Source organism: Zonotrichia albicollis, chromosome 3, assembly GCF_047830755.1.
Source record: "Zonotrichia albicollis isolate bZonAlb1 chromosome 3, bZonAlb1.hap1, whole genome shotgun sequence".
Taxonomy (NCBI): domain Eukaryota; kingdom Metazoa; phylum Chordata; class Aves; order Passeriformes; family Passerellidae; genus Zonotrichia; species Zonotrichia albicollis.
The window spans coordinates 57,483,197-57,508,445 of record NC_133821.1 but is presented as its reverse complement, the minus strand read 5'-3'; the positions used below and the strand labels follow the sequence as shown (position 1 = coordinate 57,508,445).

Genomic DNA, 25,249 nt, shown 5'->3' with positions numbered 1-25,249 from the left:
AGTCATAAGTAGGGATTACATATCCACAGTGTGTGTTAATTGCAACTACTAGATGAAATTCAAACATCAAGTACTGTCAGTATTTCTTAGCACTGAGATATTAAAAAAAGTTTCCTCATATTGATAGGAAAATGCCAGATTCTTCCTTGTTATGAACAGTTTAAATGCTCATGAAAATATTTATAATTTATACACATTACTGATGACTCTCTGAAGATAGTTATACCTTAGGTGATTATTAAGAGAGGAGCTAAGCAGATGAGATGTCTACTTATTAAAGACTGTGATCCTCCAACAGGAAGAAAAGACTTGCCCATTGTTACATTCTTGCCAAAGATGCACCCCGAAGACATGTCAATTTCAGGATTATTTTACTCTACTAAGATAACAGAATGAGATAGCATGCTAAAAAGCTTAATACTACAGCTGCACTACATATAGGAAGTTAGGTAGCTCTCACAGTGACAAATAACAAGACAAGAGGCAAAAGCCTCAAACTGCACCAGGGGAGGTTTGGATTGGGTGTAAGGTGAGATTTCTCCATTGAAAGGGCAGTCAGGCATTGAAGAGGCTGCCCAGGGAAGTGGTGGAATTACCATACCTGGAAGTGTTCAAAAGGAATGTTGATGTGGCACTTGGGAATATGCTTTAATGGTGAACATGGTGGTGCTGGGTTAAAGGTTGGACCTGATGATCTTAGAGGTCTTTGCCAACCTTAACAATTCCATGATTCTATGGTTTATGAATGGAAGACTTTTTCACAAGGCATTAATGTCTTGCATATCATTCACTCAGAGAATATTTTGTTGTATTTGAATCTTTAGAAACCCTCTTGAATAAGTCACAACTGCGGCAAAGAGAGAAATTCAAAAGGCAATAGCCATTCAAAAGGCAAGCAATTTTTTCAGAGAACATGCTTTCTGCAGGCTTTTAATAATCTATCTTTCTAAGTTGCCCATTTACTTGCTCACTTGATTTTTTAGTTAAACTCCCTGTTTTTATTTTATAAAATACTAGCAGAAGCATGAAAGACTAAAGATAGCCTGATGAGTAAGTTGCCATGACATAAATGAAGCAATATTTAGCAGCCTCCCTTGCAAACGGGAAACTAGCAGTAAGGGCAGCTATGTCTAGACAGAGAACCTGCCACTGAACATTTACTTACTCTAAGATACTCTTTACATTGTAGGAGTAGGTAGGAAGAGCTATAACAAAAGCTTCCTTTGCCTCTTAACAGCTAAATCTTAAAAACACCAGTCCTCGTTCTATTTACATTACTTTTAAAGCTTTATTCAACTTGTATTTTTCAGACTAATCTTTTATTCTGGGCAAATGCCATCAGCTGTTTCAAAAGAAATAATTGATACAACAGGCCAAGACTGAACATGCAAGTTTTCTCATAAGTTATTAAAATAGTTGTAAAATTTCTGTTCTTTGGGCTAGTTTGACAAAAAGTTCAGAGATACTTCATGAACATGTCATCTCCAATCATCATTAAAAGACTTGAATAATATAAAAGCCTTTGGAAACTGGACACTATCCTCAGCATAAATGTAGTGACAGCTGATGATTCTCTAAAGATTTGTGCTCTAATTTAGCATTTGTTGATCCTTCATGTTTGCCATATATGAAAAAAGGCATAAGCATCACATCCACAAACCATAGTGTACACCAGAGACACAAATGCCAAGAATTTAAATTAAATTGAATTCTAGGAGCCATTATAAAACTAGCCCAAGAAACTACAAGCTGTGAAAGTTCTCTTTACTTTTAATGCACTGCTTAATTGCAGCCAGACAAAAAGGAAGAGAAAGAAATATGATCCAAAGTGAAATCAAAAAGAGGGCTTGTACTATTTTTTAATAGCCTGCACTGCAGCCTGGAATATCTTGGAACTAAAAAAGCAAACCAGATCTCTTGCATTACTGAGAAAACAGACACAAGATTTGGATAAACATTTCTAAGAGAGGGAGAAGTAGAGGTGACCAGCAGGCATGAATAATAAAGAGAATAAGAATATAATCCAAATGTGCAATTGCAAATATTTCAAGAGATTTCAGCATCAGCCATGTTAAATTGAATTCTAGAGGTCATCCAGAAAAGACCATCAGAGGTAGAGAATAGGACTTTTCAATAATCTGTTTATATTCATCTCACGCCATGAGCAATAGATCATAGAGTGAACAAAACTTACTTGTTTTCATAAACTGTAACCTAACATCTTCACAAAATGAAGTCTGTGGGACCACACTAAAGCAAGAAGGGAATCATGGATTTTATTCAATTTAAAAAATAGTACTTTAAAGTTCAGAAATACAAGGAGTAATTCACAAAAGGAGAAAAGCATTCAAAGTTGGGTTTCCGTGGAAAACGTATTGGAAATTCTGCAAAAAAATATATATATTCTGAAAGAGTGACCTAAGAGACTTTACAAGCACCAGACTAAGATGAAAATCAAGAGAGGCAAAGAAGCAACAGTAAGGAACAGGCAACCACCATGGAAGCACCTTCAAGAAGGAGGAAGGCAGGCCAACCAGGTGGCAGGGACCAGGACAGGGCTACAGGAGCTTTGCTGAGGGCAGTTTCAGTTCAGTGAAAGGGATATCAGCCGAACTGGAGGCAATCCAAAACTGAACTGGGGTCTGACGAACTCAGATATGAACTAAGAACATGGGTCTGGTTCTGCTCCTAATTTTGGAGTAAAGTCAAAGATGTACCTCTTAATTCTAGATGGGTGAAATTTAGGTATTAAGGCTAGTCCTTAATTAAGTCCTGATTCCTAAGTCTTTAAAATAAGCTGTTAGGTCAACATTAAAGTTTTGCTCTAATGAATTTAAAAAATGCAAACAAACAAACAGGAAAAATGTGAGTAGGAAAAAAACCCTAAAGTACACACACGGAGAGAGATACAAGAGAGGACACAACTAACCAAACTTACATGTCCTTTTTAAAGTAATATTCAGCATCACCATAATTTTTTTCAGGCTATTTAATTCCCTAACCTAACAATTAGCATTTATTCCTGTAAAATACTTTAAACTTACTCTAAGAAGCAAGGTGATGCCAAATTTTCAAGTTTTCAGCCAATAAAATTTATACTGAAATTTCTAGATATTTTTGTTTCGGAGAACACGTAATGAATAAACTGATTGGTGTTCCTGTACTGTCCTTGGTCATCAAGGCTGTAGTAGGAAACTCTGGAAAATATTCCAAAACTCTGCATCAGCAGCTCTCAGCTCTGCACCACGTGGAATTCAATTAAGGAGATCTGGGGCTCAAGACAGCTGTATACTCCTTTGAAGTACGATGAACTGCTGGTTATATAACAGGACTGTACACTACTTCTGATATTGTGTGTTTTACCAGGAGTGTGATCTATTTAGGGGATTTATACAGAAAAATAGTCACAGAAACTGTGACATTTGTGGCTTACTGATAGACTGAGTCACATTAAGATCACTGCTAATCCAGCAACATCTTAAATTCCTGACCTTGACAGATGGTTGACGTGGCATTCGGCTACTACCATGTCCCTCCATTTGCATGTGTCAAACAAAAGATAACTAAAGTATCTGTTACTCAGGAAAAGCATGGTATATCAGTTTTAAAAAAGAGTATTTTCTGTTTATTTGCAAACTTTGAATTTGAGAAAAAAATCTATTTAGAATGCAAGAGAAGCTTTTTTAAGCTTCTCTTAAATGTGGTGTGCAATAATCTATAGGAAATTGCTGGATATATGGCAACAGCAGGAGAGTGGAAAACACTACCAACTGTTTCAAATGACCTGAAAAATAAGAAACTTGGCTATTCTTGTAACTTTTATGAGTATATTTAACCACAAGCACTTTCAAATGCTGTGCGATTTTAAGTTGCCTGAGTAACCTCAGTTTTATAGTTAAATTGCATTTTCCAAATAATTTCAAAAACCCGTTAAAAAAAATGTCTCAAATGTTGCATCTTACAGAAAAACAAAAAGTAACACCAAAGTCAAAACATAAAGATATTGTTAGAGAACTTTGTAGATTAACTAGGTTATTTAGGAATGCTTGTATAAGAATTCAGTGGAAAAATCTATTCTCGCATTTATCCCTTTTCCAGTTGTGTTAAACTATTCTTCAGGAAAGATTTAAAGAGTTAAGTAATCATGTTCTCATATCTATGCCAATCTTTTTTTGATTGTTTGTAACCAAACTTCTGCTTAATGTGTAGAGTAGAGATGATCTTAACTATATCAGCAAGGCATTAAGTATATTAGTTATTATTTGTATACGATTGTGAAGCTAATTAGTAGACAGAAAATACCCTAATTATCTTTAGCCACATAAAATGGTATTAGGTGCCATAGTTTACAACAAGAAGATCCTAATGTTGAATTAATTAGCCAAGAGAAAGGAAAAGTGTAAGGTTATGTCTGAACCCAGGTTTGTAACAGTAGTCAAGCACCTGGCTAGATAGCCCACAGGTACAGATAACACTATAGCTGGAATGCCAGCATATTTGCATTAACCTCTGCACTATTTTGTATCAAAAGTATTTCAGGGGGGAAAAAAAACAAAACAAGCTAGCACAGACATCTAGTTTGAGTTCTGTGAAATTTTGCGACATGCTGTTTTCTGGTTTTCCATTGATTTATATTTTTTGGTGAAGCAGCTATTGATGGAAATCTTGGTAGTCATACTGAGTGCTGGGATTCAAAGAAGACAACAATGAAAACTGCAAATGAAGAGCAGACTAAGATATGAGTTAAAAAGTTATGAAATCATGTTCTAGGAGAACATGCTTATGTGGACACAAAAGCGTACATACCTTAGCAGAGTGTTAAATAGCTGGTCGCTCTCCTAAGGGCAATTTTCATTAAAATGACAAACCAAATTCTTTCAGGAAGGATAAAATATTAGAAAATCATGTCCTGCTTTAAAAAAAGAGACAAAAGACAACTTTTTCAGTACTTACATCAAACGTGGGTGTGCTTTGCTTGGCACTCTGGTTACATGGCTCTCTGAAGCAGTCAGTGAATGGAAGCAAAAGACCCATTGCAATAATGCGAGAACAGAGCTTTTCTGCTTCTTCTTGGGGTGCATTTTCCTGCTGGCTGAAGAGCTTTTCCAGCAGAGTTCGTCCTGCCAAGGTGATGAGAGAGCAATACGAATTTGTAGTTACAAGCAGGACACGGGTATTTAGGCATTAAAATGTGTATTGAAAACCTGAATTATTAGAAGTAAAAAATATTAAATAAAAATATTCTTAAGAAATGTATCTGATAGCAAGTCTTTAATATAAAACATTTCAACATAATGATTGTAAGTGCTCTGGAACCTGATTAATTAGGATCAAGAAATTTTTCAAGAAAAGTATGTATACATTATATGTACCACTGCACTGTAAAGTATGAACAAAAATCCATGAGTTGTTATAGTAGCATCAATTTCCTATAAAATTTTTCTGAAGAGAAAATCAAGACATTAGCAAGAGATGAAACAACTTCTTCCAAAGAGTTCACACAAAGTTAATGCAGAGTTTAGGCTGTCAGCTCCTGGAATGAGCCCTTGTTTTTTGAATCATAAAATTGCAATAGTCTTGGAGAAATTTTGCTCTGTTTCTTTGGAGAAACTCTCAATAAAAGAATAATGACAAAAAACACTCATAACTATTCTGTGTAAAATTGTATTGTATACAGCTCCAGAGTGGTGGAGTGCTTCAAACTAAAATGCAGTGTCACAAGCAGCAATTCAGAGAAGCTTATAAAGAGCAAGAAGATACTTATTCCTCTTATAGGGCCAGATTTCATTACCAAAGTGTTTTCTTTTGTTATCCAACCAGAAAATGAAAGGAAAGCATATGTTATATAATATATAAGAGGAGAAAATCTTAGTGGTTTGAAATATGACAATGCTTTGTGAGTTTAGCCAGAAATAGACTATAAAAAAATAGCTACATAAGCAGGTTGCAGTAAAATCTACACAGTAAGAATATTAAGTTGCTTAAACTCTAAAATGTCAGATGTAAAAAGATGTCAAAGTTCAGATTTAGATGATATGGATAAAGAGATGAAATATAGGTCTTGTGAAAAAGAAAAAACAAATGGAGTAATAAAGCTAATTTCATGTTTCAGTTTAAACTAGCTGGGAATACAGCTTGTACCTAAATAGGTTCCTATAGCCTGTTTTTTCCAGCCACTCATTCAAAGCCAAAGTTATTAAAAAGAAAAACAAACAAAAACCAAAACAGTGTTAAGAAAGCATTTTAGTGTAATTTAGCATAATAGAAATAATATTGATAATTACAATTCTACTGGTTTTTGCATGCAAGATTTCTGATTGAACATTAACTTTATTAAAAATGTAAAGTTTCCCAGGCTTTCTGAACATACTAACAAGGTTTTTCTTTTAAACATCTGGAAGCAATTTTAAAAGGATTCTCTAAGTCACATTTGGCTAGAAATCTCCGTAAATTTTAATTTAATGTGGCAATACACTAAAATAAACAATGCATTAAAATGTTGGAAGTTGTTTCTAAGATTTTCTTCTCCACATCTGAAGATCTGATAATTATCTGATTATTAGTCCAAGTTTGCTAGACCTTTATTAGACAAAATATAATACATTCAAGGGAATAAAACAGGAGATAGGCTATGAGATAAGCTTTTACAAGACATAAATTTTGTTACGTTTGACAGTTGGATTGCCTCTGTTTCTTGGCTGCACCACCCAAAATGCAATGCCAACAAAACTGTTTAATCAACATATCCCTCTATCAGAGTTCAGCTGTTAATTCTTTAAAATAATTTATTAGTTCAAGGCATCTTTCTTGCTGACCACAGAGGATCACTTTGCTCACACCCAGAAAGAAAGAATTATACAAGAAAATGACACATTTCTGCATGCCATGTGATATATTGAAATATTATCCATGACTACTAAGTATCAGACTTGATAAATTTCCTTTTTTTTCCTTCCCCTGGACATTTCAACATTTAAATAATCTTGTCATGTTTAAAGAGTTGTCTCCTGCTTATTCAGAAAAAGAATAGCCCCTTCCTTTTGCTTTGACTTAATTAGCAGGAAAAATATCTATAAATTACAAAACAGGATATGTAGTTTTCTCCCCTTAATTCACCCAGTCTTTTACTAATTTTTATAACATTGAACTGCGTTGCTCAGGTTCAAATACATTGTTCAGAAACTTAATTGCTATTCAATTGCAGTTTAAATTCATAGTAATTTTAAACTATTTTCTAAAATAATTTATTATTCAAACAACAGAAAATAAATATATGCATATAAAAAAAGTAATTAATGAATTTAATTAACTCAGATTATGATAAGAGAAATTATATCATTTTGCCCACCTGAGCATGAATAAGTCTTGGAATAAATAAGATTGTAAAATTATTTAATTATATTACCAACTACTTCTTAACCTAAAAGAATTAAAATTTGATTTAAACTGATTTCAGGCTAAATTTCAGTCAACTAAAAGACTTTTAACTACAATTTTACATTGTTAGTTTATAAATAAAAGGCACCAGCAACAGCTTTTGGCCTCAGACGCCTTAATCATTCATGAGGTAAATACATGAAGTAATAACTTCTGGAGGTGAAGATGTTTGCAAATAATCTGGAACAATTAAATTATTTGTAATTTTATAATTATTAGATGATGGGCTGATTTCTGCTATGAGTTGAAATGGAATGGCAAAAAATTTCTCTGGACTGCCTTCACCTGCTATGGAACCAGTAAAAATTAAACCCAAGGTCTCAGATCTCTTTTGTCCCTAAGAGGTTAAATTGCCACTGCTCACATTTAAAACATTTCTTCCTAGAAATCCAAGGTCACTAAGTTATTGAACCCAATTCTTACCTTTCCCCTAATTATTTTGGCAAGGCATGGGAAGCATACTAAATTTAGAATTAGACAAGAACTTCAGCTTTAGATCAAATTAGCATTCTGAGCACCCTGCCAAAAATCTTCAGCAAGTAAGATGACTATAAAATCAGAAGATATTTTTTAGGAGCTTAGAATAACTTATTATACCCCTTGAGGGATAAAAAGACTTTCATTTTTCTTCTGTTGCAAAGAATTACACAATTAATCAACTGAAAGAATGAGAAGATGAGATTAAGTATCAGGTATTCTGGACTTCTGTGTATATTTTGTTATAATTTGCTATTGTGACTCAGCAAGAATCTTCTGGCTCAGCTTCCAAGTTCCTTATTCTCAACGTCTAGATGACCTGCCTCTTTCTCCCATTCCCATGAAGATGAAGCACTATTGACCTTGCCTCCTCCACTATGACACAACAGGTCCTCATCCAATCCCTCTGATCAAGAATTGAATACCACTGTTCACGAAAGCCATCTCTGTAGGATATGTAATCTATTCACTACGGAATGAAAATTCACGTGTTCCAGTATGGTTTCCTTTCATACTGTCTCCCTGTATGAAAAATGTGGGTAAAAGAGTGGTCAGCATTGTCCACAGAGAAATACAAGCAAATCCTGACTAAATGAATTCACCTTATAGATCTTTGATATGCTCAGAAGACAAGCCTTTCAAAGAGCTACAAGAGGAGCAACAAAACCCTTAAGAAACAGCAATACCATAAAAATGTTGTTAGCTTTGAATTTGCCTAATTGTCAAGGGGAGGAAGAGACAAGAATGGAAATAGGAAGAAAACTGGAGTAGTTGTACTCACAGTCATACTGAAAACGTACACACTGAGGCACTGTGCTGCAGCAGAGCTCGCAATAATGCTTCCCTGAGGATCTTGCTGTTATAGCCTCACATTTATCTTTAAAGATGTTCTTCTCTCCTCCTTACGCTGGATTTGCAAAAGCCCGGAAGCAAAGCTGGCAATGAGCACCAGTTGAGACTAATGATCAAAATGAGTTATATTCCAAAAGCTCCCCCTTCTGCCAGTCTCCATGACTGTCTCTCCAAAAAGCCAGAGCACTACACCACACGTTCACCATTGACACAGCAGTTGCATCAGTACATCTTAACCTACACACACACTGCAGACAGACTTTCTATTTTTGTTCTTCCTAATGCAGAGTGAATGGCTTCAGTATAGCACCAGTTCTGAACACCCTATTCAGTCACCTCAAGGGCTAGCTATGTACATATTACTCATATCTTTAAATGCTGAAATCTGCTTGCTTCCTTTTCCCGTTTACTCTTCTTTTGTCCATTTTAGTAAGATCAGAAATGCGCACTCGGCAAAGCAATTTTATAAGCTTTGAAGCCAAATGTGCCATAGGCCTTGCTCTATTTTTGGGAAACAGTACAAGAAATAAAGGAAAAGGAAGAAGTAGTAGACAAAATGGTGAATTTCCATTACCAATATTTTCTTTTAGTCTTGAAAACTGTGAAAAGACAATTGTAGTCTTCTTACGGTTTCTCATTTAGAAAGGATTTCAGTTATGAAAATAGTTTTGTAAACAAAGACTAACAACAAACAGTGAACCCCAAACTAAAGAGAGAGAGAGAAAATAGGAGGGGAAAAAAAGGAGTTGCATTCAAAAATTAGGAAATGCTGTACTTCAGCTATCTGCTGTTCAATATTGGTCTAAATTATTCCTTCATTCCAATTCTTTTTCTATCTCCTTTTCTATGTATGCTGCCATACATCGAAAAAGAGATAGAAAAAGAGGTGGCAGCTAACTCAGGCCTCAGTCATCTGGCAAAGCACCTGAACAGTGCAGCATCAAACATGCCCCAGAATGCCAGAAGAGGACAAACATATCAGAGAGACAAAAATATTGTAAAGATGTTCATATTTTTAGCTGAGATAGCAATTGCAACTACATGCAATTTCTTAAAATTTTCCGTACATATTCACCCATTCATCATATTCACTCAAACTCTACAGCAAAATCTTAATGAACAATTTTTCAGGGCAGATCAGTTAAACTCCATTTTCACCCTTTTGCTGTTCAGTGTACTTTACCAGGTCTCAAATATTTCAAGCATAATAATATTCTACATATAAATTTGTTCTCTCAGTGACAAAAAAGTATTAAAATGTTTTAACGTTTTTATTTCATTTCAAAATCTTTTCAAATTTCCAGTTTTTCAGCTAACCTACACCACTCAGCCTAAATATAACATGCAACACATGACTGCCGAGAAAGAAGAGGCTTACCAAGATGCACATGGAACCTGGGAATGTGCAGAATGAAAACAGAAATTGGTATTCTTGCCAACTTTTCTTCAGATGATAAGTCCAAGTACAGCATAACAGCATATTAAATATGCATTTGCAGTACAAAAGAAGCAATTTAATTTTGTCTGTTATTTGCCTGAAGACTGACCTGGGAGATTACACCCAAAATTCCAGGATTAGAAACTTCATTTATTGTTCTTTTTCACTGCAGAGTTTCTAATCCTCTTCTGATTTAGATTGGTAAACTGTTCTAGATGACTCATCCTGTGAGGCTGCTTTAGCTGTTTTGTTTTCTGTTTTCTGGGTTTTTTTTATTTTTTTAATTTTTTTTAAGGGATTGAATTTTTATTGACAGATACTTTTCAAAAATCATGTGATGTATTTCTGACAGCCTGGTTACATAAAACATGGAAAACCTAGTAAGCAAGAGGCCTCTGCACAATATCGTTTCATAACAAAAAGGAAAAAAAAAGCCTTCTGCTTTGAATAAACACAAAATAAAATACATTTTAAGTCTATAATTTCTAGGCAGCATAAACTTGAAATATAATGAAATCGGTCAAGGTCTAGGGTTAGGGCACACATTGCTATAATACTGTCAAATATATTTCCTTTTGTTCTTATTATCCATGTGATAGTTGATCTCTTTCACTGATTGTACAGAAGCCTATGTTTCTAAGGGGGGAAAAGCCCACAGATGATATACATCGATATCTTTATATATTTCTACTGCATATTTCAATATTATGTATAAAATACTATTTCTTCATATTTATATATTATGCTTTAGTATTTAGAATGTTAATCGAGTTAACGATATGTGGAAACACCAAAGAAGATTGTCCTTCCTTCTCTGATGTTCCTCCTCCAGATTTCCTGGCTATGTTCACATGGATGGTATGAACTAAACCCACACATCATCTTAAATTCAGAAGTCAAAGTAGAAAGCCTGTCTAAGCCTGACAATTAAGAAAAAAGACATATCAATATTATCTCCCTCATTCCCACAGTTTTCTATGGCTGCCTACACACAGTTTCAAAGTCAGAAATATCTATTTATTAAATTACAGAGAATAATGTATTGATTGGATCGATTCATAGACTATTCAAACAACTAGAATAACACTATCAATTAGTTTTACATTTCTCAGTCCTGTACTGAAATTGTCACAGTAAATACTATGCTTTACTTTTGCCAAGTTGTCTGAATTTCTTGGCATCTTAATCACACCCCTTTTACAATGTCCTATCTCTCATAGTATCTTTGTTTAGTATTAAAAATTTTCCATGTAACTCTTCACTAGCTCTAAGGGTAAGACCAGAGTACATCAACCCCTGTGCAACTCAAGCAAGTAGGTTTTTCTCCTTTATTTTAGCCTTACATTTATCACTAAAAACTTAAACAGATTCTGGATTGTGCAAGACAGCTTTAATAAGTGTATAAACTATGAGATTTCAACTCAGCTAAGAATAAGCAGCATCTTACACAGAAAAACAAAGAGAATCATATAATTCTAACAGCTTCAAGTTCTTGAAACATCCCAAAGAGAGCTAAGGAACAAGTGTGCATGCTCCCTTTTGGAAGCAAGGGCATTAGCTACCATGGGAAGAGAATCCTGCCACTGCTCCCAGGTGCATGCAAGGCAAAAGTAGCATCCTCAGCAAAATGGCCTGAAATTCTTCCAGAAATGCCCTGATGGAAAAAGCAGAAGTCTGAAAAAATTTGAAAAAAGGATTCTCCAAAATTAGAGGTGAAAAAGAGAGATCACTGAATTAAGGAAGTAAAAATTCACCCTGGAAAAGATGTTACAGTTTTCAAAAAACCCTGCATCTCCTCCTTGATCTATAGTTGTTGACTGAGCCAAGCAGCTGTATTTCAAAACAACCTGTTCATTTGTGCTGACTATGAGACATGACAACACCACCAATTTCAGCATATAACCCAGTGGTCTATTATAAGATAACTTAAACAGATACTGTATTTCCACAAATCACGCTAGAAAGCATGTGAAAATCTAATTAATGCAGACCTTCATCCTGATGAATGAAATCCTAAGATCAGTAACTAATTTTGAAATTTGTGTCATAATATAGAAAGACAGAAATAGAATGAAAATTTACTTGGCAGTAAAAATATCAAGCCCTACAAGTGCCATGGTCAGGACAAAGGTCAGGACATAGGTCTGCTCTTGCGTTAATTATGTAATATACTTTCCACAGCCTGACTGAGCCCATCAATCACAACACGAGGGGGGAGCAGGCCAAAATGACAAGTTCCTCTGGTGGCAGTGAAGTAACATGACAGAGTCCCTTATCTAAAACCACCAGGACTTCTCTTCTTTGGCTAAATGATTTGCAGCGTTACCATTATGTATGGAAATGCAGAAGAACGCCTTCTTACCACTCTTGTGTTGTCTAGAAAGCAGCTGTAAATAAAATGTTATCGATTTAGTCTTATTGATCTTTGCTAAAACCATGCTGCATTTTGTTGGTTTTCTTTACCCTTTTGTCATATACTCAGCAGTTAATTATATCTTATCATTTCCTCCTTCAAGACTTGTTCCAAAGACTTGCTTGCTGCTGCAGTCAAAAACAAGATAAAACTGGCCTGATTATTTGCAATAACAACATCTTACTTTTTATAAAAAGCAGATATCATAGCTTTGCCATCACCAGAGCTTCAAAATATATTAAAATATTTGTGATAGACTGTCACAGTGCTTTCAGCATTATTCCAGATTAGCAAGTCTGTGAAGCATTCTGTCTCCCTAACTTGAACATAAGCTCTTTGAAATTTTGCTTCCATGGTGACTAAGATTTTACACCTTTCCCCCACAGTGAATTTTTTTACATATGACATATGTATAACAGGATAAGCTGAGACAGAATATGAAACTATTCTTTTATTCCCTACCTTTTGCTATATATCATTTATGGATGTCATTTAGTGACATATATAGAAAAAAGTAAGAACACCTTTTTCAGAAGTTTTCATATAGTAACTTTCAGAAGCTGAAGACTTCAAAATTATTGTTCAATACCAGAAAATTCCTCAATTATGCTATAGCAGTGGCACGGAGGACAAGATGTCTTTCTAAAAATATCAACAACATGTCCCCCCGCCCCAACATTAAATGACACGTCTCCCTCCACATGATTTCTCTTCAGGCTCTAATGCAGCACTATTGCAGCTTACAGAGGTACATTTATAAACCTTTGCTAATTATACAAGTTTACATGAAGGAGAACCTATATGTGTATCTACCAAATCTTTTAGGCACCATATGCATCTTTGGCAAATCTCATATTGTGTTTTCCAGGTACTTAGCTTCCTCTCAGCAAGTATTTAATTCTGTCTCTTTACCCTTTTTGTTTCTGTGGTGATTTGTGATGTGAAGGCAGTAGTCTGTGCCAGGTTCTCACAGACTGCTGGAAAGCCACAATGCTTTCTGTCTAGCTCTTTTAAAGTAAGAAGCTCCTCTGATGTCTTGTTGGGCATCTATTACTAACAGCATCTTTTCTCAGTCTAACCTGATGGAGACTATTCCTTACAACCCAATTTTGTAAAACTTTATTCCATAAATAATACAATCTGGCCTATCTCTACCTTAGAAGTAAATTCTCAAGCTCAAGCTTGTGTGCTTAAGCAGCCAAAACTCACAAGACACAACTGAACTCAACCAAACTGGGGGTCTTTAAAGTGGGACACAAATAACACATTTCGTTCAACTTACTCATTAGTTCCCAGGCATGCCTAACTTTCTTTCTCCTCCATGACCAGTGTTCCCAAGGCCTGCTAATCTCCAACTTTAATAACAGATTTTTAATATTTATCAAGATGTACAAAAGCTTTTCTTTGTATCCATAAACAAACAACAGTTGGTGAAGAAAGGGTAAAAGCAGAAAGTTATAACTACATTCCACAAAAACAAAAAACTAGACATGTACACCAATGTATTTGTGCAGACATGTTCTTCTAGACTTCATTTGAAGGAAACTAGAAACACAAGTCCCTTGCTATAGCTGGGGCTTTATGTTCTTTCACTGATGTAATCAAATATTTCCTTTAATGATTTCTCTGACTAAATTATTTCTTGAATCATTACATGACAAAATAGCACTTGGATGCACAAACTCTTTTATAAAGGCATTTTCTTTTTTTTTTTCTTTATAAACACTTCCTTTTCTTCCATGACTTTTAAGATGTGTTAAGGTAGACAGTTATTCTGATACTACAGCATAGATTTCTTTCTTACAGTGATTTTCATTCCTTATCAGTGCAAGGAAGAAGAAAGTATGTACTAGGGAAAAAGAAACACCTATCCTATCTCTGCATCTTCAAGGGACATCTGAGACAGATCTTCTCAGCATCAAATGACCTCTAGAATGAAAGGTGTCTTCTGTAATTAGTTCCACAGTAAAGTTATCTCTGTTTTCTCCTGATTCAAATTCACATCAGGTTCAGAGCTCTGGCATTGCTGATAACTTTTATATAGATCCTGACACCAAAAAATTCATACTTATACTGACAAATAAGAACGTCTCAATAAATCTCATTTTTTTTCCTGCCCCTACTTAGCTATATATGTCAAGATGTCAACAAGATGATATTGTCAATATTTATCTACTTCTTCTATATTTATGTGTTTACATTTAGCTTTATACATATTAAGGTTTACTTTTACAACTTGTGATGTTTACACACACACTCTCATAACCATTGCTTCTTACTGTTGCAAAATTGCTAACTTACTTAATAGTTATACTGCTGTGCAACTACAGATGAAAGAAGTCATGGTCAGTATTTATCTAAGGATAAAACAAGATTTAGTATCAGAAAACATAACTCACTTCCTGGTGAGAATGCCTAGCTATTTCCAACAGTGTAAAGAAAAAATTTTGGACAGCAGCAACACAGAAATAAAAGGAGGAGCAGTGTTTTTTTTCATTCAAGGTAAAAAAGCCGACCCTGTTGTCCCTAATTTTCTTTACATTAACTGCAGGAATGCAGGAAGCTGCTGTTGCTTAGAGAAGATAGTAGCTCCTGAGCCCATTTTGCTGCCTTTTCTAAAGCATTTAATGAAATGCAACTGGCCTTCTATTATCATATCAAGAGGCAGGAATGAAGTGACACAATGTAAAGTCCTAACATCTGTCCATCACCTTTCTGGTACAGCTTGCTTTTGCCCTGTTCCCTTTGTACCAGCTCACCCCATTCCCAAAAAAGAACAACTGCCTGCATAAAAGTAAGTTTCTGGAAACTTGCAGTCCAGCTAAGTGGTACAGAATGATGTTTTTAAATGCATCTAAAAATAACCCGAGCTGCAGTCACCCACACCTACACATATAGGGTTCATCACCGCTACTCGTTATGTAAGCTGAAATTTTGGCAGAGGTAGTTCTTAAGGAATACACTTGGCCATATCCTGAGCTTGATTAAAACACTAAACAAACAAAATATCCTCAGTAATTAGTATTTCAGTAGTTTTTTATCACCTGTATTCACAACTTAGTCCTTCATATACAGTCAGCTTAAAATATCCCTAGAGTTGCGTTTGAAATCCAAGGTTTTTTTGCCTTAGAACAGCACAAGTGAAAAAAAAGGACTTGTTTCAAGAAATAGGTTTTTTAGGGGTTTTTTTCTGCAAATAAGTTCTACACACAGTTTTTGCTTTTTGGTTGTTTTTTTTTTTTTTTTTAATAGACCAATGATGTCCCAAGCTATTAAAAAGACATGTATATTTAAAAAAATAATAAAGCACAATTAGATCCAAGAAATATAATCAAACTTAACCTCCACATAATTATTCCCACTGAAATAATCCACTGCTCATTTCACAGAAACAAAGTCACTGAAGCACACAACATCCTTGAATGGTCAGTTCCAGACAGGTGCCTTGTGTGATGGATATTCTAGTGGTACTGTGTCTCAGAATCCAGTAGAGATGCACACACTTCAGCTATAAATTGTCCCTTTTCCTTTCCCCCTTTGCACCCCAAAAAAGACCATCAGACAACCAAGACCCCACAGTTCTGCTCCAGACACGTTGGGCTGCCAATGATGCCTCAGAATGTGGAGCTGCTCAGAATGTGTCTGCCCAGCAGATAGAGCCACTCAATCTCATGACCAAAACCTGCTACTCCCAATGAAGTTCCAAATAAAGATCAAAGTATTAATCATGAGATCCCATCAAAACAAGCCTGTGGTAGCACTGAATTCCAGTGGAATTACTCATGTTGCTCCAAATCCCATATTGCAGTGCTGGCTCAGTAACATTAAAGTAACTTATCAGCACTCAGCAGCCTTTCAATAACATACTGCAGCCCATTTTCAAACACATTTTAGTACAGTTGAAGGGCAGTGTTGGAGTCATCTCCTCACCCCAAGTTTTGTGTGTACTAGGCAAAAAGAGGAGGATCTTTCCCTTCAGATGCTTGCTAGCAACACTTAGTGTGGCGTGTGATCACATACCACATGGAGGGTGCTGCTGGGCAGCTCCCTCAGTTAGAGGAGGCTACACCCCATCTGATAAAAGAATCATCTGTATCACTGCTCACAAACATCAGCAGTGAAACAGCAAACCATAAGTAATCTTAAATAACAGCTGCATGATAAACAGTCTGCTCAGGATGCCAACAGATACAAATCCATATTGTGGGCAGCATCACATGAATCAGAGAGCTTTTTTTTTTTTTTAAGCCTCAAAAAAGGCATTTAAAAAGATTTACTTTGCATCTCAGAAACAAACTTTCATCCAACTTTTTCAAGTTTTCACATACTCATCTGTACTACACCTAGGTACATGCCTGCAGACACTGCACTGCAATTGCAAATGGGAAGACAGCATTAGCAGAGTACAAAAGTAAAATAAAGTGGCAGAAATCAGCAGACATGAGTACACAAGCACAGCACTGTCTTCAGGTTTTTTTTGATGGTAACCAGGGTTTTTTGCCTCCCCTTTACAGATAGGGCAGAAAAAAAATATAAATCTCTGAAGAATAAATTTAAAGATAAATTATCTGTTTGAAAGAGCTTCATGCAGCAAGTGTGTTACAAGCAGCCAACAGTGATTAGGAAGGGCAAGAGTTTGTCTGGGTCAAATTTAATTACCTTCTGGGGCAGCTGATGGGACTCATTCAATTCATGTAAAAGACACCCTTATTAGTTCCTCTGCAATCACTGCACCTCATATTAATGCAAACTTTTTTCTAAATCTGTCTATTGGCTCTTTCACTTCAGTTATGTTAATGTTTGGAAACATCAGTTTCATTTTCCCACCCAGATACTCACTTCACTTTAGTGCAAATTATTCACTGCCACATACCAAAGTGAGAGAACCAGCTTTTGCTGAGCTCTTGCTCTCCTGGGACCACCATATAAAAACCATGGCTCCACTGTGCATTGGTTAATCTAGAACTTGTAATTACTGTCACTACAAATTCAAATACAGCTATCCACATAAAATGTGAAATAGACCAATGCCTGAATTATAGAATTATTAAACTTATCAATACCATTTTCCTAAAAAATGCATAGAATTCAAAATACTGTACTTATCTTCCTATATAAATCAAAATTAAAATATGCAAAGTCTCTGCCATTCAAGTACTTGACTTCCATCTACATTTGACATTAAAGCCGTCTTAAAGAGTTCATATGGCTCTCTGTGAAAACCAAATGGCACTCAGCCAAACCACAACATGGTGCAAAAGTAGGCCAATCATCTGCATAGGACCTGCTGTCATTGAAATCGATGATAAAGTGCTGTGGCATATTTTACTTGATTCCAGCTGGAAATGCAGAGCAACACTGCAGTCACTGCACAGCAAAATGGGACTTCATGCTGTAGGCAAGATGCAGTTTTGGATTGGCTTTGCTTTGTTTTTGTTTTTTTAGGCTAGAAATATCACACTGTAAAGAATCTTATTTCCAAAAGCCTGATGCTAATTCCCAAATCAATGTACCTCATGCATGCAAGTAAAACACAACATTTTTCACAAGTAATATCAAATTAGAATTAAATTATTTCTGTAATCATTGTTGTATGGAATGGTTTATTTAAAGAGGCTTTTCTGCTCTTACACCTTATGGAAATAGTAATGTGAAATTTAATTTCCCTTTTTAATGTACACTACTTGTTATTTTTAAATTCTCAATGAATTTTAGCTTGTAAATACATTTCTGAAAACTGTGAATGGCCAAACAGAGATGAGTCATTTCCAGTTCCCTCACTTTAAGCTTTTCTGCATGAACTGAAAGATATAATTGTCCTCTGCTCGTAAAGACAGCTGGTATGTACATGCAAATGAGGGTCACTGTAATTTCCATAAGAGATAGAACTACTGTTGCATTGGTCACTGGTCCCTTCACAATAACAGTCTAAAGTATTGGTGGGAAAAAAACCCAAACCAAAACAAAAATTTTGAAGTAAATCAACACCTTGTGAGGAAATGTGAAAAAGTCTATTTCCCAGAAAACAGATATCTAAAAAGAATTACCATGTTCTTGAAGTTTGCCATATACAACTTATTTCCATCATAACACCACCATAAAGTCTAATTATAGATGTAGCAATTACAATTTTTCTCAGTTTTTTGTATGCTATCAAATGTTGATAGCTAAAACAAACAGTGTGCTTCTTATATGCTATTAAAGTAGTGAACACCTCAAACAGGAAAAAATTAGGTAGCATGTCCAAAATTAAGTTTAGGAAACAAGTGAAAGGCATTTAAAGCAAATTAAAAAAAATATTCAGCTCACTTCACAGTGGACCAGTCTCAGAGGGGCTGGATTTTTTTGTGTTAAAAATATTGGATTCCAATTTTCTATACTGAAATTGGAGATTTTAGTTCAAGACTACTAAAAAATGAAAGCATTGTGATTTGAATCTAGAAAGTAATTTTAGTTATTTACTTCCTAAATCATACTTTTTTGTTTGCTTTTCATAAAACCACAAAAAAACCCCTCATTCAATTTTTTGCAAAGACCTTGTGCTGGTGTGTGGTTGCTGTGTTCATGTATCCAGAACTAACTTCATTAAAATCAAAATCTGATTTTATCTAATAGCAGATACTCTTAGGGTATGTTCTCTTAGTTCTACAGGTTCCTCAAGTGAAAAATCTGTGGAATATGCTGCTGAGTTTTCTCTGTATACATACTTCCTATGTGGCGGAAGTGTTCCTAATTATGAATATATTACCTTTAGAAAGAGACTTCAGGTGAGGGAAAGAGAAAGGGAAAAAAAACCCCTCAGAGTGAAGGAAAATATAAGCATCTACTCACACTACTTCATTTGTGAACTTTCTATTCCCAGGTCTTAGGGACAGGATGCAAGCTGCCTAGCAGGCAAGGTAAAGGTTTACTGAATGAGTCACCTTATGTAGCCTGAGCAGCAGCCAGTCACAGCTACCAAATTGTACAACCCCCAGTTTCCCTTCTCCTCCCCTGTTTTTGCTGCCTTTCAATACATTCACTCTTTTTCTTCTCCTCCTTCCCCCTTCCGAAGAGGAAATTGGTTCCTTTCTGAAATGCTGTCCATCTGTGCTTAGCATGGCCTTTTCCTTTTAGTACTAAGCAAATCCTCCTCATTGCCTTAGTCTAACACCAGGTGCAGCTCTCATGTGTTTATAGTACACTAGAACTGCACCTAGCACAAGAAAAGCCCAAACAGGATCCTGGCTACAGAAAGCTTTGCATTTGAAAGATCTATTTATGCAGAGAGCTGATCTGCCTACAACAGTGCAGCTTTTCGCATTTTTCAACAAGAATAATTTAAGGCATTCAGCCTTTTCCTACAGGATGTAGACAAAGGAGACAAGTAGAAAGAAAAACTTCAAAGAGTTATGCACTTCCTTTACTGGCAGTACTGCCAGGCTGATGAAATGTGACTGTGTTCATAAGATCAGGCCTTGGATTGCAAGGCCAAGTGGTACTGCATGCAATGAATTAAAGTATTTTAAAAATATTTTCAAAGCTGTTGTGGGAAGAGAAAACAAAACCAAAACAAGTCTTAATACATATCACTCACCTGAAAAGACATTGGGAAATGTCTCTGTAGAAGCCTGGACCCCTGAGGACTTTCTTGAATGAGTCAAAGGCACTCTTTCCATTTGAATTTTCTCTCTAAACCCCTTGTGCTCCAAAAAGTCTGCAGAGCTCACCTTCTCTGTTATCTCACTTTTGTGATTGGACACCTCTTCTGTCCAGTCTGCAGAGCGACTGAACAAACCTGCCAAACTAGCAGACCTCTTCTTCCTGACTGAGACTTTTTCCTTTTTGTGGAAGGACTCCTGCCTCCTTGTGAAGAGTGGGCTCTGGGATGGGGAGGGAGAAGGTGAATGGTTGGGAGAACTCAGTTGCCTAGTTGTGGTTTTGATGTAACAGGGATTAATTAGATAGGGCTTAAAACATCGGGAACCAAGCATTGGACTGTCTGCTGTTCCTTCAGAGGACAAACTGCCATTTTTCATTTCTGTGGATAAACCATTATGCAGCTCCTCTTGACTGGCTGACAGAGTGTGTTTCTCTTCCTGAGTCTCAGCAGCATGATCATGGCCTGCATCTGAAATACCACTCTCTGTTACTGAGCCCTGAAAATCAACAGCCTGCTCTTCAGCAATTTTAGCCTCAGCCTCTGCCACTGGAGATGGAAAAGGTTCTGTGGAGCTGTGTGTCTGAGCCCCGTTTTCTACTGCAGTTCTATCCAAACCATCTTGTAGCTCACTGGCTACAGCATCCACTCCAGCAAGGGGCTGCTCCTCAGTCAGTAGCTGACGTTCCTGTGCTTCAAATAAGCCGTTACCAGGAGAGCCTGTGCCATTCACCGCTTCCTTCGGCTCACGTTCAGCTGCACAGGAGACGGGAACGCTTTCCACAATTTCCGATGCTGCTGGAAAAGCCCCCTCAGTATCTGGGCTCCTCTCTTTGTCAGTGGTAGTTACTGAAAAAAACCGTTCAAAATCTAAGGGGGTTGCTTGAGAATTAGCCATGTGTCGGCCCATTGTTTTGGTGACAGAGTCCTCAGTTCCAATGTTAATTGCCCCCTGCTGCTGCTGCTGCTGCAGTCTAATAGCTTGCTGGATATCAGAAAGCAAATCCTCTTGTTCTGCGGCTGAATGGAAACTGTATATATCCGTATCAGAGCCAGAGCTGGTCCTTTGTCCATCCTGTGTCTCTGCAGCAGCTGGAACAGTTTCATTTCTGATTTCAAAATGTTCAACATCTGTGTCTGAGAGACCCCCTTCATCTGCAGAGATGCTTATATCGGGAGTTTTGGTTACAATTGAATGAGTACTGTCCAGCTCCCCAGGCTGCAGGGCCTGGCTTTCCAAAACATCCTCCCGTGAGCTGCTATTCCCATCTTTAGCCTTGGACAGATTTTTTCTAATCCTCAGATTTGAAAACACAGAGGGCCTGGAGTCCGACTTACCCTTCTTCTTCCCCGATTCGCTTCCCTTTGCATGCTTCCCCAGTCCCCTTCTGCCTCCCGATACCTTCTTTGTGCCGTCCGTATCCTTGGGCCCAGAGGCATCCTCTCCTCCTTCTTGCACATCACCTGCATTTTTCTTTAGCTTCCCATCTTGATTCCCCATGATTTTTCGCAGTGCAACACCTCTGGCAATCAAGCCATGCTCGCGGGTTTCATTCCTTTGGCCTGCTGGCGAGATCCCCTCTAGCGACCCAGGTTTGTTTGCAAGCGGCAGTGATGCAAACGAGGCAAATGCTTGCTGTGCCTCTCTCCCATCTGCTGGAGCTGCCTTTTTGCATAATGTGCTGCTCGCACTGGGCTCCGCTGGGACATGCTCAGTACAGCACTGAGAGCGGCAGACAGCTCCTTCCAATGGCTGCTGCTCCTGGAGCTGCCTGCTCGCCGGGTTTCTGCTGCACTCTTGGTGCTTCTGGAAGGATTCTGTGAAAAGGGTTTCCTTTATAAAAGTCACTTCTTTTTCCACGGTTTTTATTGCCTGCATTGCAAGCTCAGCTTGTCACCAAATCATTTATGATTTCAGTGCTTCAAGCTCCTGAAGGGAAAAAGGAGAAAAAATAAGTTACTTTAATTACTGTGCAACTGCTCAAACAAATAAACAAGCAAACTTGGAAAGAGAAATATTATGATTATTTAACAGTTCATAAGGTGCTTAAGCATATGCTGCTTTGACAGATTACACAGTACCTCTGGTGATTTATATGCTCGCTATTTAAAGGCCAACAAAACAATACAGAGTTTTAAAAGAAGAGCCATTCTTTTAAAGTAGCTAAAATAAAGATAACAGAAAGTTCTTTCCACATTTTTAAAGAGTTGCACTCGAAATTCAATGCATTGTGGTAATTATGCTATAAAAAACCTCCCACAATTTGTATTCTGAGAAGGTAGATATACTGTTATTCTCAGGAGGAATCAGCTCATCAATATTAAAACACATCACCATTGTTTTCCCTGATAAGAACATCTGGCATGAAACAAGATAAAACAAAAAAGAAAAATAGCAGTATTCAAATGCTACTAAGGAAAAAAATACAGTAAAGTACTCCTCTATTTCACGCAACATATTTAATAATTGATTTAGGTGGGAACACTTCCTAACTACTTTGGAAACTTTTTCAAAAGTTTTAATCAGTTCCTTCTTCTCCTTCATTTTTGCTTTAGATGTATAAGCTTCAATATTTCATAAATACATTTCCTGAAATTTTAGACATTTCCTTCCACTTTCAAAATTTAGAATTAATATAACATAAATAGGAATCAAAGGACTTGAGAATGCAAAATTGCCAAGTTGGATCAGTTCATCTGTCCAATACCTTGGTTCAACACCAAACAGGTAGTAATTAGATTTTCTGTTTGCAATTTACCATCTCTAAACTGCCCAGTCTATTAGACTCAGTTTCTGTGAAAGACTTTATGTATTCCTCATGGCTATGAAGTTCCTCAATTGCAATTTCCCTTTCATCAGCTCAAACCAATAACTTCATTCCAGGGAAAAACATTCTACAGGTTTATCTAACTCTTAATGTAATTCCTACCAGAGATTTCACTTCTTTTCTCTCCCTTAATAGACATTAAAGAAGAAGGAGTACCATTCACGTTTTAAAAACAATACAGGCATCCTCCCCTCATACCCCCCTGCCCCCACTTCCTCCAAGATATCCAGAATTTTTTTTCCCCAAAGATTTCTAAATACCTTTACAAATCTAGGCTCTCATTATATAAACAGCAAATCATTGCTTTTTATTTGTTTTGGAAACAATAACGCTGGTAATAACACATGCAAATTAATTAATTTGGACTATCATCATTTCTTCCTTGTGCTTCTTGGTCACTTACTGCTCTGATGTAAGCCCTGTCCTGAGGGGCCTGTGGTTCAGGCATGTGAAGGAAACCTCTTGTCTACAAAAACTTGAGTGTTTTATGTGGATCAGATGACTTTGCATACTCAGTGGGATGATTTGGTTGTTTTGGTTTTTTTTTTTTTTCAATTATTTTTCCTTATCTAACGAGGTCAAACATCTATTTTTTTTTCTACTTTTATCACTTAACTTCTGTAAACATACTAATAAGAACTAGCATAGCAAAACCTGCAGGATCATGTTACACGATTTTGCTTTTTTACTCCACTCCTGTTTTTGCTTTCTCTTATGCTACTTAGTTTCTACTTTGTTGCAGTATTTTACCTCTTACATAATTATTATGTATTCCCAAAAGGCTTTTGAAAGCACAAATAATATCTGCCCAGCTGAAGATACACAGTAAGAATTGAGGCACTGTTTGAGAGAACCATTGCAGTAGAATAATACCTTGATGGGTATTTTAACTGACTAGAACTGACAAACTTAAGCCTTGATTACAACTGGAGTACTTGTATCTTCCAGCCTCACTTAAAAACTCTTTTTCTGCTAAAATCTGCCAGAAATTAACATCATACAGGAGTAATATAAAGCTACAATGGACCAAATGTGTAAGGGAACTGTAGAATTAGTGCAATGTTTTGAAACATTCCCTTTCCTTCCTTCTCTGTAAACCTGCCTGGCAGATCCCAGACACTTCCATTACAACTAACGACAAATCACCAGAAGTGATTACTCTGCAAATTGTGTTGCAAAACCAAGTCATTGACACAGGTAGGCTTATGAGAGAGTCAAATTAAAGACCAATCTTCATTTCTTAATTAGATACTAGAAGCTTATAATATGTTTAATTATGTTAAGTACTTTATTTCCTAGAAGTTTTCATACAGCACATCCTGATGAGTCAGTCATTAAAAAAAACCCCACATAATGTACAGCCATAGATTTTTTCAAAATTTAAATATATTATAATAAAAAATCCAAATGTTAATATTTGGGAGTGTGCTTATTCTCAGTCAGTCTTTTAGCTTCTAGAGAAAAGCATGTTATCAAAAGTCAGCAAGAAACTATTTTAGCATCACTATAAGCTACATTTTAAAAGCTGACATGTATTTAATATTTTACACCAAAAAAAGAGAGACTTACAATAGACACTAAATGGAGAAAAGTATTTCAAGAAAGTTCAAGAAAGATATTTCATTTTAGAGATTAACAATAACTGACTCTGAGTTACCACAACTTGTTCTTAGCTTGCTATAAATTGTCAACAAACTGCTGAAGCTAGTCAGGGAACCTGCCTGCTCATTCAATATTTGCCACTGCTCAACCAGAAACACTGAGAGGTGAGACTACAAGCAGACCTGAGATCCTCCTAATCTCTCACTCTCCCCCTAAGCTCAGGAAATGCAAATAGCAACACACAGAGGAGAGTCAAAACTTACAACTCAAGACACGTTGTCCTTGCTCTCCCAGAGACCTCCACATGAACACATTCCTGTTAAAACACAAAACCTTGTTACAGGACTGTGATTACTTTTGAGATGGTTACTATGCCCTGCAGCCTCACTGGAAAGATGAGCCACTCCCCCAGCAGTGCCTGCCCAGCCCTTGATCAGCTGGGAGGGGAAGGGCAGCCCTGACTGCCCACACCTGGGCTCAGGACTCAGCCTCCTGGAGCACAGCCAAGGCAGAGTGCTGCTCTCCTCTCGGGTCAGCAGCTCTCCCTCCAGTTCCTTACAAAA

General features: G+C 36.6%; 1 protein-coding gene across 4 annotated transcripts in view; it reads right to left on the bottom strand.

Moving 5' to 3' along the window:
* Nucleotides 1–22,006, bottom strand: part of FMN2 (formin 2) — a 151,603-nt gene extending 129,597 nt beyond the window's left edge. For 2 of the 4 annotated variants that reach the window (XM_074537540.1, XM_074537543.1), the window contains exons 1-2: nt 20,194–22,005; nt 4,954–5,120 (exon numbers count right to left, since the gene is read on the bottom strand). In XM_074537540.1, coding sequence (XP_074393641.1) covers nt 4,954–5,120; nt 20,194–21,757 — 1,731 coding nt within the window. In that variant the 5' untranslated portion in view covers nt 21,758–22,005. Of the gene's footprint in view, nt 1–4,953; nt 5,121–20,193 lie in introns of all 4 variants that reach the window. The other 2 variants (XM_074537542.1, XM_074537541.1) reach the window with 2 other exon arrangements.
* Between the last annotated feature and the right edge of the window lie 3,243 nt (nt 22,007–25,249).